Source organism: Cololabis saira, chromosome 10, assembly GCF_033807715.1.
Source record: "Cololabis saira isolate AMF1-May2022 chromosome 10, fColSai1.1, whole genome shotgun sequence".
NCBI classification, from domain to species: Eukaryota; Metazoa; Chordata; class Actinopteri; order Beloniformes; family Belonidae; genus Cololabis; species Cololabis saira.
Window position 1 is genome coordinate 11,254,507 of NC_084596.1, and position 14,144 is coordinate 11,268,650.

The following is a 14,144-nucleotide window of genomic DNA, read 5'->3' on the forward strand; positions in this document are numbered from 1 at the left end:
CTGCAGCACAATAACACAGAGAAGTGGATGATGATGTTGAACTCACTATAAATGTTTTCATCATCAGCTGAGATCAGATCTGTGTGGCGACTGCACTACCGCTATTTCTACACTATTGGAGGATTGACTCCAGTGCTTTTAAGGATTTACACGACTACTAACTAGTCCCAAAGTCCTCTAGCAGAATAACCAGCACCAACACCCACCTCCACCTCAGAAAAGGAATGAATAGTAAATGTTACTGATTTAAATTGGACTGAATTTGAAGATGAAACCTGCATTTTAAATATTAAAGATTGAAATTATATTATTTACCATTATAGTAATCAGATTACACCGTATATCAGCATCACTGAAATGGACCTGATGCTTAATCAATCACAACAATATGCAAATTATTCATATATTTATTCAAACAAGGCTGTTATAAACACAAAACTGTAATTAAATACAGACACATGCAGATGCACCAAAACATTAAATCAGATGCAAAATACAAATAGTTTACAAAACTGTACATTAACCAGAGGAAGAACTGCTGATCACCAGATTCTGTCACCTTGGTGCAACGGACTCTCAATGATCCGAGTCTGAGACCTTGAGAGACCCAGAGAAAAGACCAGGACCACAAAAAAGTGGTCTGGAGAACTACAAGTCTGGTAAAAGAGACGGGAAAAGAGATGAGACAAGGACAAAAAGGAGATAAATCAGTCCACAAAAAAGAGAGGAAGAGAAAAAGAAGAAAGAACAAAGGAAGAGGAAGACCACATGAAAAAGGGACAGAAGAGAAAAATGGAGAGATGATGTGAGAAGGGGACAGGAAGAGACGGACAACAAATACTACATGTGTATTATGTTCAACATGTACTTGTATAATTGACCTGTATTGTGTCGTCTTCTCATTTCAGCACCACAACAGCGGACAGCTCCTCCTGCTGCTACCGACCTTTGACCTTTGAACTACGAGACTCTTCCTGAAGAGGCTGCCGAGCGTTTAACCTCTGATATCTGACAAGAACGACGGCGTGAAGGTACGACTCTCACACTTTCCTCCACAACATGATTTGAGATCTGAAGTAAGACCTGAACCCCGATCGTACGAGTGCAGATACTCAGATACTTATACAAACCAAAGTTTTACGTTGTAAATAAATTAAATAAATGTGAGCTGCTGGGCCGCTCGGTGGCGCACTGAGGCTACAGTCCTCCTCCTGCAGCGGTCGCAGGTTCGAATCCCGGCCTGCGCACCTTTGCTGCATGTCTTCCTTGTTCTCTCTCTCTACCCCTTTCCAGTCTGCATTCTCAATAAAGGGCCACTAGAGCCCAAAAAAAATCTTTAAAAAAAAAAAAAAATAAATGTGAGCTGCTGCCCACAAGTGAGCGTTTTAGGATGGAAACTGTAACAACGACCCGGTACGGAAAATAACCCGTTGATGATTCAACTATTGAAACAACTAATAATAATTACTAAATAGCTCCTATTTCTCTCTCAGCTTTTAAATTTTGTGGTAATTATAAATAAAAGACATGAAAGATGCACACTAAATTAAAAAATATGCATTTTAATTAACTTTACTGCCAGTCCGTCGAGGGTGAACGTGGAAGTTAGATGGATGGCTTTTGTTTTTAGGTGCCTCAGTTTCGGCCGCGAGGTTTGACGCAGCTCGAGAGATTAAGCCGTGTGGTTGTTTCCTGGTGAGATCATTTAAACCTTAAACCGGGAAAAGCCACAGCTGGGCTAATTGTGCAGAGTGTCTACAGGTTTGACCAAGGTAAATTTAAGACTTTTTAATACCATTTTCAAACTAAATCTAAGACAAGTCACTAAGAAATCCAGTACTGAGGTCGAGGTTGCCAGATCTGACAGGTTCCAGCCCAAACGTGATGTAAAACCCGCCGAAATAATGAAAAACCAGCCCGAATCTAATACTTTCTCTATGTTAAAACCATCAATTATTAAATGCGTAATAAATTTCAAGCTTCACAACACCACTAAATAGCCAAAAAAAGTTCAAGCTCCAAACAAAGACTACAATTAAATTGAGTAGATTCAAGCAAATCAAATATCAGTGAGTTTATTGTGTACGTTTCTACTTTTCCCTACCATAATGGAAACTTTTTTGTTAATAATTTCTCCTAAATATTTAGTAAAAACCAGGAAAAGCACCTAAATATATATATTTTTTTGCCCAACCTGGCAACACAGATTTAGAACCTCTGCAGGAGATGCTCCTGAAAACGATGAAATAAACTTTTTAATGATGACTGGATACATTCCCTCTAGAATTAAGATCCTTGGATTGAGATTTAAGATGAATTAAGACATTTAAAGGCCTTATTTTAGCAAAAATTGAACTTTTTAAGGACCCGCGGCCGTCCTGTTATGTCTGCGTTCGACTTCGAGGAGGTTCTGCTTCTTCTGCACGGCCCTTAATTGGACGCAGCCATCAGCAATGGCGTCAAAATATCAGCTTTAAAATAAACAAACACATCCTCACAGTGCAGATGCTTCAAAGCTTCAGATGTTTTATTAGAGTTCAGCTAAATTAACCAAATTTTAACCAATTAACAAAAACACAGTTCTTTCAAAACATAACACCAAGACCTTATTTTGTCAAAATTTAAGTATTTATTTAAATGAAAGACATGTCAACTCAAAAATTACATTTTTAAAACCTTAAAAAAAGAAATAAAATCAAGGGACATACATTTTGCTGATTTAGAAGAAAAAACAGTGGTGAAAGTGCTTTTTTTTTTTTCTTTTTTACGAAGATCCTCAGGCGTCGAGGCGAGAACATTGAAGCCTCGACCTCTCCACAGCTCTCTAAAGAGTTAAAGGGCCTCTGATAAAACACTGTTCTTCCTGTCGTGACATCACTATACGAGCCCTGATTTATCTGTACATGTAAAAATACGACGGACTCCTCGCTTTGATATTTACAGTTGAGGCGGCAGCGCTGCTCGCTGCCACATGGAGGCGCTCTCAGGCAGAGCCAGAGGTGGTGAAGTCAGTCCAGTGCTGCTGTCAGCTTGTCTGGTGGGAGAGTTTCATTCCAGAGAACAGAAAGATTTCTGAGGAGTTCTGATTCAAAGCCGCTGCAGTTCCCCCTGGTGGCCACTAGATGTCAGCAAAGTCGCGCTTTAGCCGATGTGTCAAAGCAACATTTGATCTGAAGTTTAGTTTAAATATAATTCTGACATCTCTTGATTGACGAGCTACGAAGATTAAACCTGCTTAGATACTTTGGTTCATTTAAATTAGTAAAGAACTCTTCAGAAAGAAGACAAACATTTGACGTTTCCTCGATGGAAACCAGTTGTGACTCGGATCAGAACTCTCACGTTGATATCTGGAATAAAACCCGATAATTCAGACCAAAACGCAGACAAACAGCATCATGTCAAACTACTTTTGTCCAGAATTAATCCTTAATGCATCTTTAATATAATCTATTTCTATTTTTTTTTATAATAATAATATGCTTGATGTGACTCTGCTTGTTTCACTCAAGTTAATACATTTTTTTTTTTTATATTAGCAAATATTCAAGAGCAAAACATTCTTGAATGTCTTGTTATAGACTTCTAAAAGAGAAACAAAATAAATTAAATCAGTATCTTTTTGTACATACTTACATGACACGAGTTTATGAATCACTTCGGTTGAAGCTGGTGGTTTTTGTTCGGAAAAATAAACGAGTTAAAGGCTGCAGATGTTTGCATTCGATTCCCTGCTGAGACGGGGCAGTTACTTTAAAAAATAATGGCTTTAAAGACAAAAAAAACTAACTCGAAACAGACGTACCTCATTATTGGCTTTGCAGTGGTCGATATTGTAAAGACACAAAATAGTATTTTTGTGTGAACATTTCTCCGAGGACACGTGAAAACAAAGAAGGAAGCGAGAACTTAACTGGAATACATAAAGTGAACCACACGAAGTCGTAAAAGCCAAAATCTTTGCTACATCAGCGATTGTCCTCCGCCGCCTCCGGCCGCGTTCTGGTGAAGGCAGTTCCCCCGTCCGTCTCGGCCCCCCCGGGGCCCAGAGCGGCCTCTGCTCCTCCCGTCCACCGGAGGGCGCTACATGTTGTAGGCCACGTAGATGGGGTCCAGCTGGTCGGCCAGGAAGCCGTCGCGCAGGTGCATGCGCTGCTTCTCCCCGCGGGAGTTGATGGGGATGACGCCGATGTCGACCACGACCACCACGCCCACGATCAGGTAGTGCTCCTCCAGAACCACGTTGGTGACCAGCGGCACCAGGTCCAGCGCCTCCTGCTCCGAGCCGTCCAGCTCCACCACCACCACCAGCAGGTTGGTCCAGGTGAACACCGCGCTGGGGACGGACACACAAACCAGAGTTACATTACATAACCAGAGCAGAGGTGTCAAAAGTATTCACATTCATTACTCAGGTAGAAGTATAGATACTAGTTTAAAAATACTCCTGTAGAAGTTGAAGTATCAACTCAAGTTTTTTACTCAAGTAAAAGTATAAAAGTACTGGTTTCAAAACTACTTAAAGTATAAAAAGTAAAAGTAATGTAAGGGGGGAAAAAGCCATTAAGGACAAAAGCCATTGAAAATGAATGCATCTTAGTATAATGCAAATATATTAAAGAAGCATATATGTGTACTATTGAGCATTAACATGTGTTTCAGAGAGCAGGAGACATGATGACTAGTTGCCTATAAGTATTGTAATGGTGCAAAAAGTCAAACTTCAGAGGCATGTTATCATTTATCCTAACCTTTATTGGAATGTACATCCAAGTTTAGTTGCAGGAATCTGAGGGAACGGATGTAAGAACAAAACTGGACAAGAACACCTGAAACAACCACAACCAAATTCACTCTATCCGGATGGAGCAATTTAACTGGATAGTTTTTATTAAAGGCCGACATGAAATAGAGTAACGAGGCTGTTTTTAAAATGTAAGGAGTAAAAAGTACAGATAATTGCGTGAAAATGTAAGGAGTAAAAGTAAAAAGTCGTCTGAAAAATAATTACTCCAGTGAAGTATAGATAACCAAAATTTCTACTTAAGTAAGTTAATGAAGTATTTGTACTTCGTTACTTGACACCTCTGAACCAGAGTTACCAATAACTGGTGATTTCAAACACTAAAGTGTTTATATAAGAGCCACCGTGTGGTTGTTTCCTGGGGAGATGATTTAAACGGGGAAAAGGGTGTCTACAGGTTTGACCGAGTTAAATTTAAGACTTTTTAATACCAATTTTAATGAATGAATTAATCTTTATTTCGGCTTGTACACACTTTTTTACAAAACAAGATGAGAAGGTAAAAAAAAAACATTTCTTTTGCCGAAAAGGTGTAGGCTGAAGCCGTAGCTTGTAGTGCCGACCCTTTTTTTCTTATGATCAGCTTAAATATGAGACATTAGCATTACATAAAGAAGACAAAAATAAGTAAAACAAAATATAAAATTGACGTTTCACATTCTAGAATGTTTTTGATAGTATACTTTATAATTATAGTGTTTTATATTTATTTACAGTATCTTCTTTAAACATTTCCTTAAACTTGAAGATAGAACTGCACATTTTTAGGTCGTTATCACAACTATTCCAAATTTCTCTAGCCTTAATTGATGTACATCTCTTTTTAATATTTGTTCTTACTGTCGTCATCTCAAACATGAGTTTCCCCCTCTTTTATTTGTAACAAATCCAGAATGTAGTTTGGTAGCAGTTTCTGCTGGGCTTTAAAGGCAAACTAACTAACTTTCAAACTAAATTTACAACCAAAAAGACAAGTCACTAAGAAATCCAGCGCTGAGGTTGAGGTTGCCAGATCAGACAAGTTCCAGCCCAGACGTGATGTAAATCCCACTGAAATAATGAAAAACCAGCCCAGATCATACTTTCTCTATGATAAAACCGTCAATCATTAAATGTATAATAAATTTCAAACTTCAAAACACCACTAAATAGCCCAAAAAAGTTCAGGCTCCAAACAAAGACTACAATTAAATTGAGTAGATTAAAGCAAATACAATATCTGAGTTTATTGTGTACGTTTCTACTTTTCTCTGCGATAATGGAAGCTTTTTTGTTAATAATTTCTCCTAAATATTTAGTAAAAACCAGGAAAAGCAGCCCAAATATATATTTTTGAGCCCAATTGGGCTGAAACTTGCCCAACCTGGCAACACAGATTTGGCTCCACCGCAGGAGATTCTCCTCAAAACGATGACATAAACTTTTTAAAGATGACTGGATACATTCCCTCTAAAATCAAGACCCTTGGATTGAGATTTAAGACAAATTAGAGACTAACAAACCCAGCATTACATCCGGCTTTGCCGTAACCATAGTTACCAATGACGCCAACTATGATGATTTCAAACACTAAAGAATATTGTGGGGAGAAGCGTGGTTGGTGTTCTGGGTCTGGGTGCTCCTCACCACTCGGTGATGCTCTTGTGCGTCCTGATGACGGACGTCTCGATGTCGATGGGGTGGTACCTCATCCCCCTCAGCTCCATGGCCTCCTCCAGAGCTCCCACCACGTACAGAGCATCGTGACGCTCTGCAGACACACAGTTCATGTTCCAGCCGTTAGGAAATTATGTTTTCCTTGTCCTCGCAGCCCAGAACCCTGGATCTTAACTGACGGATGGAGGCGCATCATAAAGAGAAACTACCACAGTAGTGTTGTTTCTGCCAGCCTGTTTCAGTTTTAGTTTTAGTCTAGTCTTTGGGTCAGGCTATCATTTTAGTTTTAGTCACGTTCATTCTCCTTTTAGTCGTGTCAAGTTTCAGTTGACTAAAAGTCTGAGCATTTTAGTCTTATTTTAGTCTGAATTGTCCATTTTAGTCTAGTTTTAGTCAAAGATTGTACCGTATTGGCCTGAATATAAGACAACCCTGTTATAAGACGACCCCCTCCTTTTCAAGACTCAAGTTTGAAAACAGACAAATAATTACAGTACATCTGAAACAAATGATTATAACAACATATTCGAGAGAAAAGGCATGTTATTTTGCCTCATTCAAATAATCATCTAGAAGTTTGCATCATAACTTCACCTCAGCTGCAGGTTAATCTGCCGATCTTCCACCAACTTTTCTCCAGATTCTTGCTACGTTTCTCCATTTTCTTCTCTTTTCTTTCTTACTGCTATTTATTATTTTTCTTCTTCGTGACAGGGATTTGCTTTGGCCTGGGGAGTTAAATTCAGCATTCGCTTTAAAGATATCTGGCGCCATCTAACGGTGTAAATGGGTATAATTCTAGACCCCGGATGTAAGACGACCCCCTCTTTTCCAGTCTTATTTCAATGCAAAAAACACCGTCTTATATTCGGACCAATACGGTATTTAGCCAAACCCATTTTACAATTCAAACAAGGTTATCTTATTATTATATAATTGTTACCTTATAGACTCAAGAATACATTCATTCCAGATACAGAAGACTCTACTTTGAGTTTACAACATATTAATTTTTTTATCTTTTTCTTTTTCAACGACACATCAGGTTTTCTTTTCCATGTCTATGTAGGAAAGTGTATCAGAATCAGAATCAGAATCAAGTTTATTAGGCCAGCTTAGAAAACTGTTGACTTCGGATACACCGGCAGGCGACACGATGGTATTGTGCGGATGTTGAGATCCAAAGATGGTCTCTTCTTCTCCAGCCCCAGAGCAGATCCCTGCGTTTCTTTATGTAACTTTGTTTTTAATGGACGTGAATCTAAAGCTTTGTGTTAACGGCATCAGCCTCTAACTCTGCAGCTGCATCTTCTGGATCTGATTCCCCGCTGCAGCGACTGGGATTGAGGACTAACGTCACCCAGCAGAACTAAACCAGAGGAAACTACTGGAAACATGGACATTCAGGATCTTTGCTAGAACATTTCATCTTGTTTTGATCAACGAAAATGAAGACACATTTTAGCAGAGTTTTTATTTTGTAATCTACATTTTATTCTCGTTTTTATTCATCTACGATATTGCGTTATATATTTAATTATCGTTGTCGTCACATGACCAGCATTTTCGTCTCGTCTCATTTTCCTCAGGTGATAAAGGTTCGTTGACGACGATATTTAGTCATAATTTTTGTTGACGAAACTTTACTTCAGAGGACCGCAACATTCTTTAACTCATCACATCTTCTAGCGATAGTCTGGAGATCTGACTGCAATATCACATCAAGAATGGATAACTAATCTGCGTCTCGGCCCAGATTTGTGCTCATTAGAGGGTAATAGCCTCTCAAACCGCATTAGCAGCGTCGGGGGATTCTGCAGCTCTCCTAATGGATCCCTTTAAGTCGGCAGCACTTAGCAGCGACCCTGGAGCTGGTTATCTGTGCCTCAGGTTTATGAGAAACACACGGCGTGGACGGCCTCACCTCCGCTGGCGTCGGTGAGCTCGGTCCTGCGGAGGAAGCCCAGGTATCCGGTCCGGGCCCAGACCGTCTGCGTGTCTCCGAAGCTGAGTCTGGAGTTGAAGTGGTCCGACTGCAGCGCCTCGTCGCCGTACACGGTGAAGTAGCCGCTGGCGTTGTGCCCGCTGTGCACCCAGATCTGCAGACGGGACACGGGGGTTAATACCTGCTCACCGGTGGGGGGCCAGGATGTTAACGTACATATTCATAGATCATAAAGTACTGATGCATTGTGGGTAATTGATCCTGGATTGTAACACTCGATGTGCAGCGAACAGTTCGTAGTATCCAGGACTGTCTCAGAAAATTAGAATATTGTGATAAAGTTCTTTATTTTCTGTAATGCAATTTAAAAAAAAAAAAAAAAAAAAGTTTAAGATTAAGATTCCCATAATATTCAAATTTTTTGAGATAGGATATTTGAGTTTTCTTAAGCTGTAAGCCATGATCAGCAATATTAAAATAATAAAAGGCTTGCAATATTTCAGTTGATTTGTAATGAATCCAGAATGTATTACATTTTGGTTTTTGTTTTTGTAATTGCATTACAGAAAACCACAATATTCTAATTTTCAGTCCTGTACAGAGAGAAAGTCGACTCAAAACATTTGTGTGTGTATTATCTGGTTTGTTCGTAACTTGCTCGAAGTTACGAACAAAACGATAATTACGAATTCAAAAAGCTTCCTACACACATTGTTAAATACGTGTGTACGAATCGCACAAAACTGTAGATACACAGAAATGGTCTTGAGACTCTTTTCCTCCACGTAGCCTCACAGATTCGTCCGTACATGGTGCGTTTAAGTGCTGGTGGAAAGCTGAACTATTTACCTTGATACTTGGTCACCTGCCCTAAGTGCCGACTTCAGACCAGCGTGATTCCCGCCATTACCGTCTTCCTGCCTCCCGATTTGAGCTTCAATTTTTCCACCACCTAGTCGTTGCTTTAAAAATATCTGCATAAATGCACATCTGTCCATATAAGGAATGATAGAATATCACAAAGTAAATGTGTTATATGTAAATGTCCACCATGTACGGGCGAATCTGTGAGGCTTCTTAGAGGCGTGAAAAGAGTCTCAAAACCATTCGTTCGTATTTAACGATTTGTGTGTGAATTCTTAATTATCGTTTTGTTCGTAACTCCGAGCAAATTATGCACAAATATAATAAAACGCACAAATCCAATACAGTAATCCCTCGCTATAACGCGTTCCCCTTTCACGTCTCGCTGCTTCACACATTTGCATTGTGTTCTGCCTTCTGATTGGCTAAACAGTCTCCCCGCTTCTTCACTTCCTGTGTGTCAATAACGTCACGATCGAATATGTACTGCACATGTACATGTACGAAAAACAGCTTGTCAAATTTAAATTCGAAATTTTTTTCCAAAACCCATAATGTCAACAAAACGCTCTGCACCGATTCTCCCGTTCAGATCCAGTTACTCGGGTCGCGGTGCTGATCTCCACAATTTGAAGCCTTGCATAATAATTGTAAAAAAAAAAAAGGTTACTACTTCACGGATTTCACCTCTTTTTGGAACGTAACCCCCGCAAAAAACCAGGGATTGCTGTATTACAGAGTAAAGGTGTTTATAACCACGGGGGGCTGAGATGTTTGTTACTCAGGCCCACAATGTTTCACGATTCGTTACAAGTTTAGACGAAACTAAGTATTGAGAAAAATAACGCTGGACTCAGATGAAAGTTCAGATGACCCAGCTTTCCACCGCTCCTTAAACGCACCATGTAACGACGGATCTGTGAGGCTCCTTGGAGGCGTGAAGAGAATCTTAAAACCATTTGTGCGTATTTAACAATGTGTGTGTGAAGGAAGATTCTTGAATTCTTAATAACGTTTTGTCTGTAACTTCAAGCAAAGTTACAAATTTAATAACACGTACAAATCAACAGCTACACACTCACAAATGTTTTGAGTCGATTTTCTCTCCGTAGTAGTCTGTTTTGATACTCGTCTGTAGTTTTGAGTGTAATTACACCCCCAACCACTAGATGACAGTGAGTTATTTTCTGCAGCCCTAAAGCTCCGTGTTGATTTCCCTCCTCACTACTTCCTGTACGGAGCTCAGATGTGACGTTAAAAACCTTTTAGTTAAAATATGGACAAGTTGGGGTTTTTTTTTAGCTCAGAGACGACAGAACCAACCGAACGATGCTATTGGACGAGCAAACTAGGACGGTTGTCGTTAGCGCTGTGTCATTTGCAGTGTAACTAATACTCTAACGCATTATTTTTTAAATTCAGTAACGCAGTTACCGTTACCAAGGGTGCGTTACTCCGTTATTTCTGGCTACAGTGAAGCCTTTTTTCCCCGCACGCGGAGACCGGTGGAAATGTAGTGTGGATGTGTGTGTGCTTTCAAAAACATGACGGTCATGGCGAGATCGCGGTGAAGTTAGTTTTACGTTGGATATTCGTTGGATATTCGACAGAAATGCCGCCCCCAGAGCGAACGTCTGTCAAATATCCAACATATCCAAGTTCACCGCGGTCATGGAGAGCCGAGAGACGGCGAGTTTAGCAACGTGGAGATATTGTCATTACGGTAATCCCTCGTTTTTCGCAGCGGTTACGTTCCAAAAAGAACCCGTGGTAAGTGAAATTCTTTTTACAATTAAAAAGGCTTCAAATTACAGAGATCAGCATCGCCTCGCACGTATTCCACTGCTCTTCTGACTGAGCCGCTGCATCCCGACCCTGTAGCGTCTTTTTCTCCTAAAGCCGTGGTGCAGGTGTGTTTTTTCAAGAGAAGAAAATAGTTATAGGTCGTTTTGTTGCTGTTTTTTCTTCTGGGCAAAAAGATTCTTATAAACAGACATGCCACCATGGATTATATTTGAGACTGTAATGAACGATTCATCAAATGGTCTCGTTCTTGAGCTGCTGCTGAAGTTAATTGGCCGTTCTCAGCTTGTTGCTAAGCAACCAACGTTATTGACACAGGAAGTGAAGAAGCGGGGAGACTGTCTTTAGCCAATCAGAATGCAGAACACGATGCACAATGTAAATCCATACAGTACCTGCTGAAATGAAGGCTAGAGGGGCATTAATGGGAGCATTTAAAAAAAATGTTTTTATTTAAAGTAACTCAATAGTTACTTTTCATAGTAACGCATTACTTTTTGGTCTAAGTAACTGAGTTACTAACTGAGTTACTTTTTTAATGAAGTAACTAGTAACGGTAACTAGTTACTATTTTTCAGTAACTAGCACAACACTGGTCATTAGTTAGTGATCTGAGCCGAACCTCTCCCAGATGCGACTCTCCCATTGGTCCCTTGGTCTCCGGGTTGGCGATGATGATTCTGACGCCCGGCAGGATCTGCTCCAAGAGGGAGGAAAACAGAACAAAACACGGTTAAAAAAAAAAAAGAGCTGATTCTGCAGTTTATTTGTTGAAGAAGGAGTTTTAAAAGGAAAACTCACTTTCCCAGACTCCATCAGGGGCAGGCTGTGCGGTGACCCCCGCTCCACCAGTCTGACCCTGCAGCACAATCAAGGTGGGAATAAGCTCTGTTCACTGTTCCCGGAACAGAATAAGCTCAGAGTTGTGAATCCCCCCCACCCGTTACCGCGGCTACGCCAGATCCATAAACCACCAGGATCCACGACATGGTCGTCAAACTCAATCATTTCCATTCTTCAAGAGCAGCTTGAGTCGAACGCATCGCTTCTGGTAACAGACCTCTGGTACCCCCCCCTCTGTTTCCAAGAATCTACGTCTCACTGCCCCAAATTGAATTTGAGAGACGGGTCCCGGGCTCATGCGACGGTTCTGACTCCCGAGAAGGAATAGAAAGTGACAGAAGTGGTTTGTGAATTACAAAGCAGAAACACGGAGAGTCTCTGGTAGGAGCAGGCCCCGCTTAAATCAACCGTGATTACATGTAATCATCCACGCCGACGGTCGTATTTATACCCGGCAGGGCCGCGCCGCCTCGCCGCTCCACGCTCCGCGACTTCTCTCTGCATGAGAATCAGCAGACGAGCCTGGAAAGTATAACAATCAGGAGGCTTTTGAGTGTGACACGTTTGAAATGTTGAAATTCACATTTCACAGTTGCAGCGAGATGCGTCACTGAGTTGATGTGGTTTCGGCGTCATCCCCCCCACCCTCAACGCCACGGAGGCATTGAGACCCGGCGTTTCACCTGAGGTCGTGAAAGCTTTGCGGTGGTCTAACGCCGGCCTGCGTCGCTGAGTCAGACTCGTCTCTGGTGAAACCCGGTCTGAGGTTTCTGTTCACACCGTTTCCAGGCGTGAGAGGAGGGGGGGGGGCAGGGCGTCACGCCGACCGACTGGAAATAGTCACGTCGTCTCGGAGAAACCGAGCTTCCTATTATTCGTTTCACCGCCTCCTCGGAGCTTCAAGCGTTGCTTGTTCTTTTCTGTGCACTTTATTTATCCCATGGTAAACATGGTGGTGGCACACGGGGGACGGGGCCCCACGAAGACCGCAGGGACAGAAATCTAGATTCTTGTTAGCAACGTGTCGGGAAAAGTTGAAAATACCCCAACTTTTGGAGACGGATCCAACTGCAGACTGATCCGGACCGGTGTTCTGCCATTTTTTGCTGCTTTGCCAAAAAATGCTCCCTAAGGGTTTTCTACCTTTGCAGAGCTACAATTTTACTGTGTCTTACTCCCTAGTCCACTTCCTTTTCCCCCCAAATGGTCCTTGTCTCTTGCCAGGCCGTCATTGTAAATAAGAATGTGTTTTTAATGACCTGCCTGGTTAAATAAAGGCCAAAGACTGAATGAATATCAAATAAATACATTTTCTTTTTCTCTTTATTGTATAATGTTCACAAAGTGTAATGCAATTCATGTCATGGGTAGTGTATTTTGAAGGATCAAATACTTAACATCCCATATTATCAAATTTACATTGTGCAAGAAATGACGCAAACTTTGAAAATCGACTGTGCGCATGCGCAGAACCACAAAGTAGCATTTCTCGGCAGGTAGCAAGGATTGGCAGAACACCGGAACCACGTGACTTCCAGCTCAAACGGAGCACCTTTGGTTCTGGTCTAGACTGGGGCGCCAGTTCTGTCAAAATGAGACGCGTCGTCACTGAAATCTTACTCAACCTTCAAGTTTGATGTCAAATAGAAGGTAATCGTTTAATAAGATGCAAGACTTCCGGGATCGATGTCTGTAAATTACGGTAAAACACAGACTTCATGAACCCGGGGCGAATGCACGAAACTAAATACAGATCTTGGGGGGGTAATTTTAGTCCACTGCAAACAGGACATTAGTGTCACTGGATCTCAGTGCTGCATTTGATGCAGTTGACAGCAATATTTTACCCAACCTCTGGAGAACTGGGGCCTCATTTTTAAAGCTTGCATGCGCACAAAACAGGGATTGAAAGATGCGCAAGCCACCTTCTACGCAAAGGTTAGGATTAAAAAAAAAAAAAAAAAAAACGGGAAAATGTGTGTATCTTTATGCAAACCCTGACCCTCGCGCACGAACATTTTGAAGATATGGGGAACTGGCGACGCAGACGGTGAGGTGGTGAAATGAAGCCAGATTCATGTCATACTTTTAATGTCATCACATATCAGACTTATAATATAATAGCGCTGACCGTGTCCCTCTGTGTTTGAAGCACAGCGTCAGTCAGTCGGCCACTTCCAGCTGCGTCATGCGGTTGGATCGCCCTGGTGCTGCTGCTGCAGCCGCGGT

The 14,144-nt window shown here is 41.3% G+C and overlaps 1 protein-coding gene across 3 annotated transcripts in view; it reads right to left on the minus strand.

Moving 5' to 3' along the window:
* Window positions 1-2,618: 2,618 nt before the first annotated feature.
* LOC133452412 (disco-interacting protein 2 homolog C) overlaps window positions 2,619-14,144 on the minus strand; it is a 237,252-nt gene continuing 225,726 nt past the window's right edge. For all 3 annotated transcript variants that reach the window (XM_061731689.1, XM_061731690.1, XM_061731691.1), the window contains 5 exons: window positions 11,874-11,931; window positions 11,695-11,769; window positions 8,385-8,559; window positions 6,431-6,554; window positions 2,619-4,336 (listed from right to left, as the gene is read on the minus strand). In XM_061731689.1, the coding sequence (XP_061587673.1) occupies window positions 4,084-4,336; window positions 6,431-6,554; window positions 8,385-8,559; window positions 11,695-11,769; window positions 11,874-11,931 (685 nt within the window). In that variant the 3' untranslated portion in view covers window positions 2,619-4,083. The remainder of the gene's footprint in view (window positions 4,337-6,430; window positions 6,555-8,384; window positions 8,560-11,694; window positions 11,770-11,873; window positions 11,932-14,144) is intronic.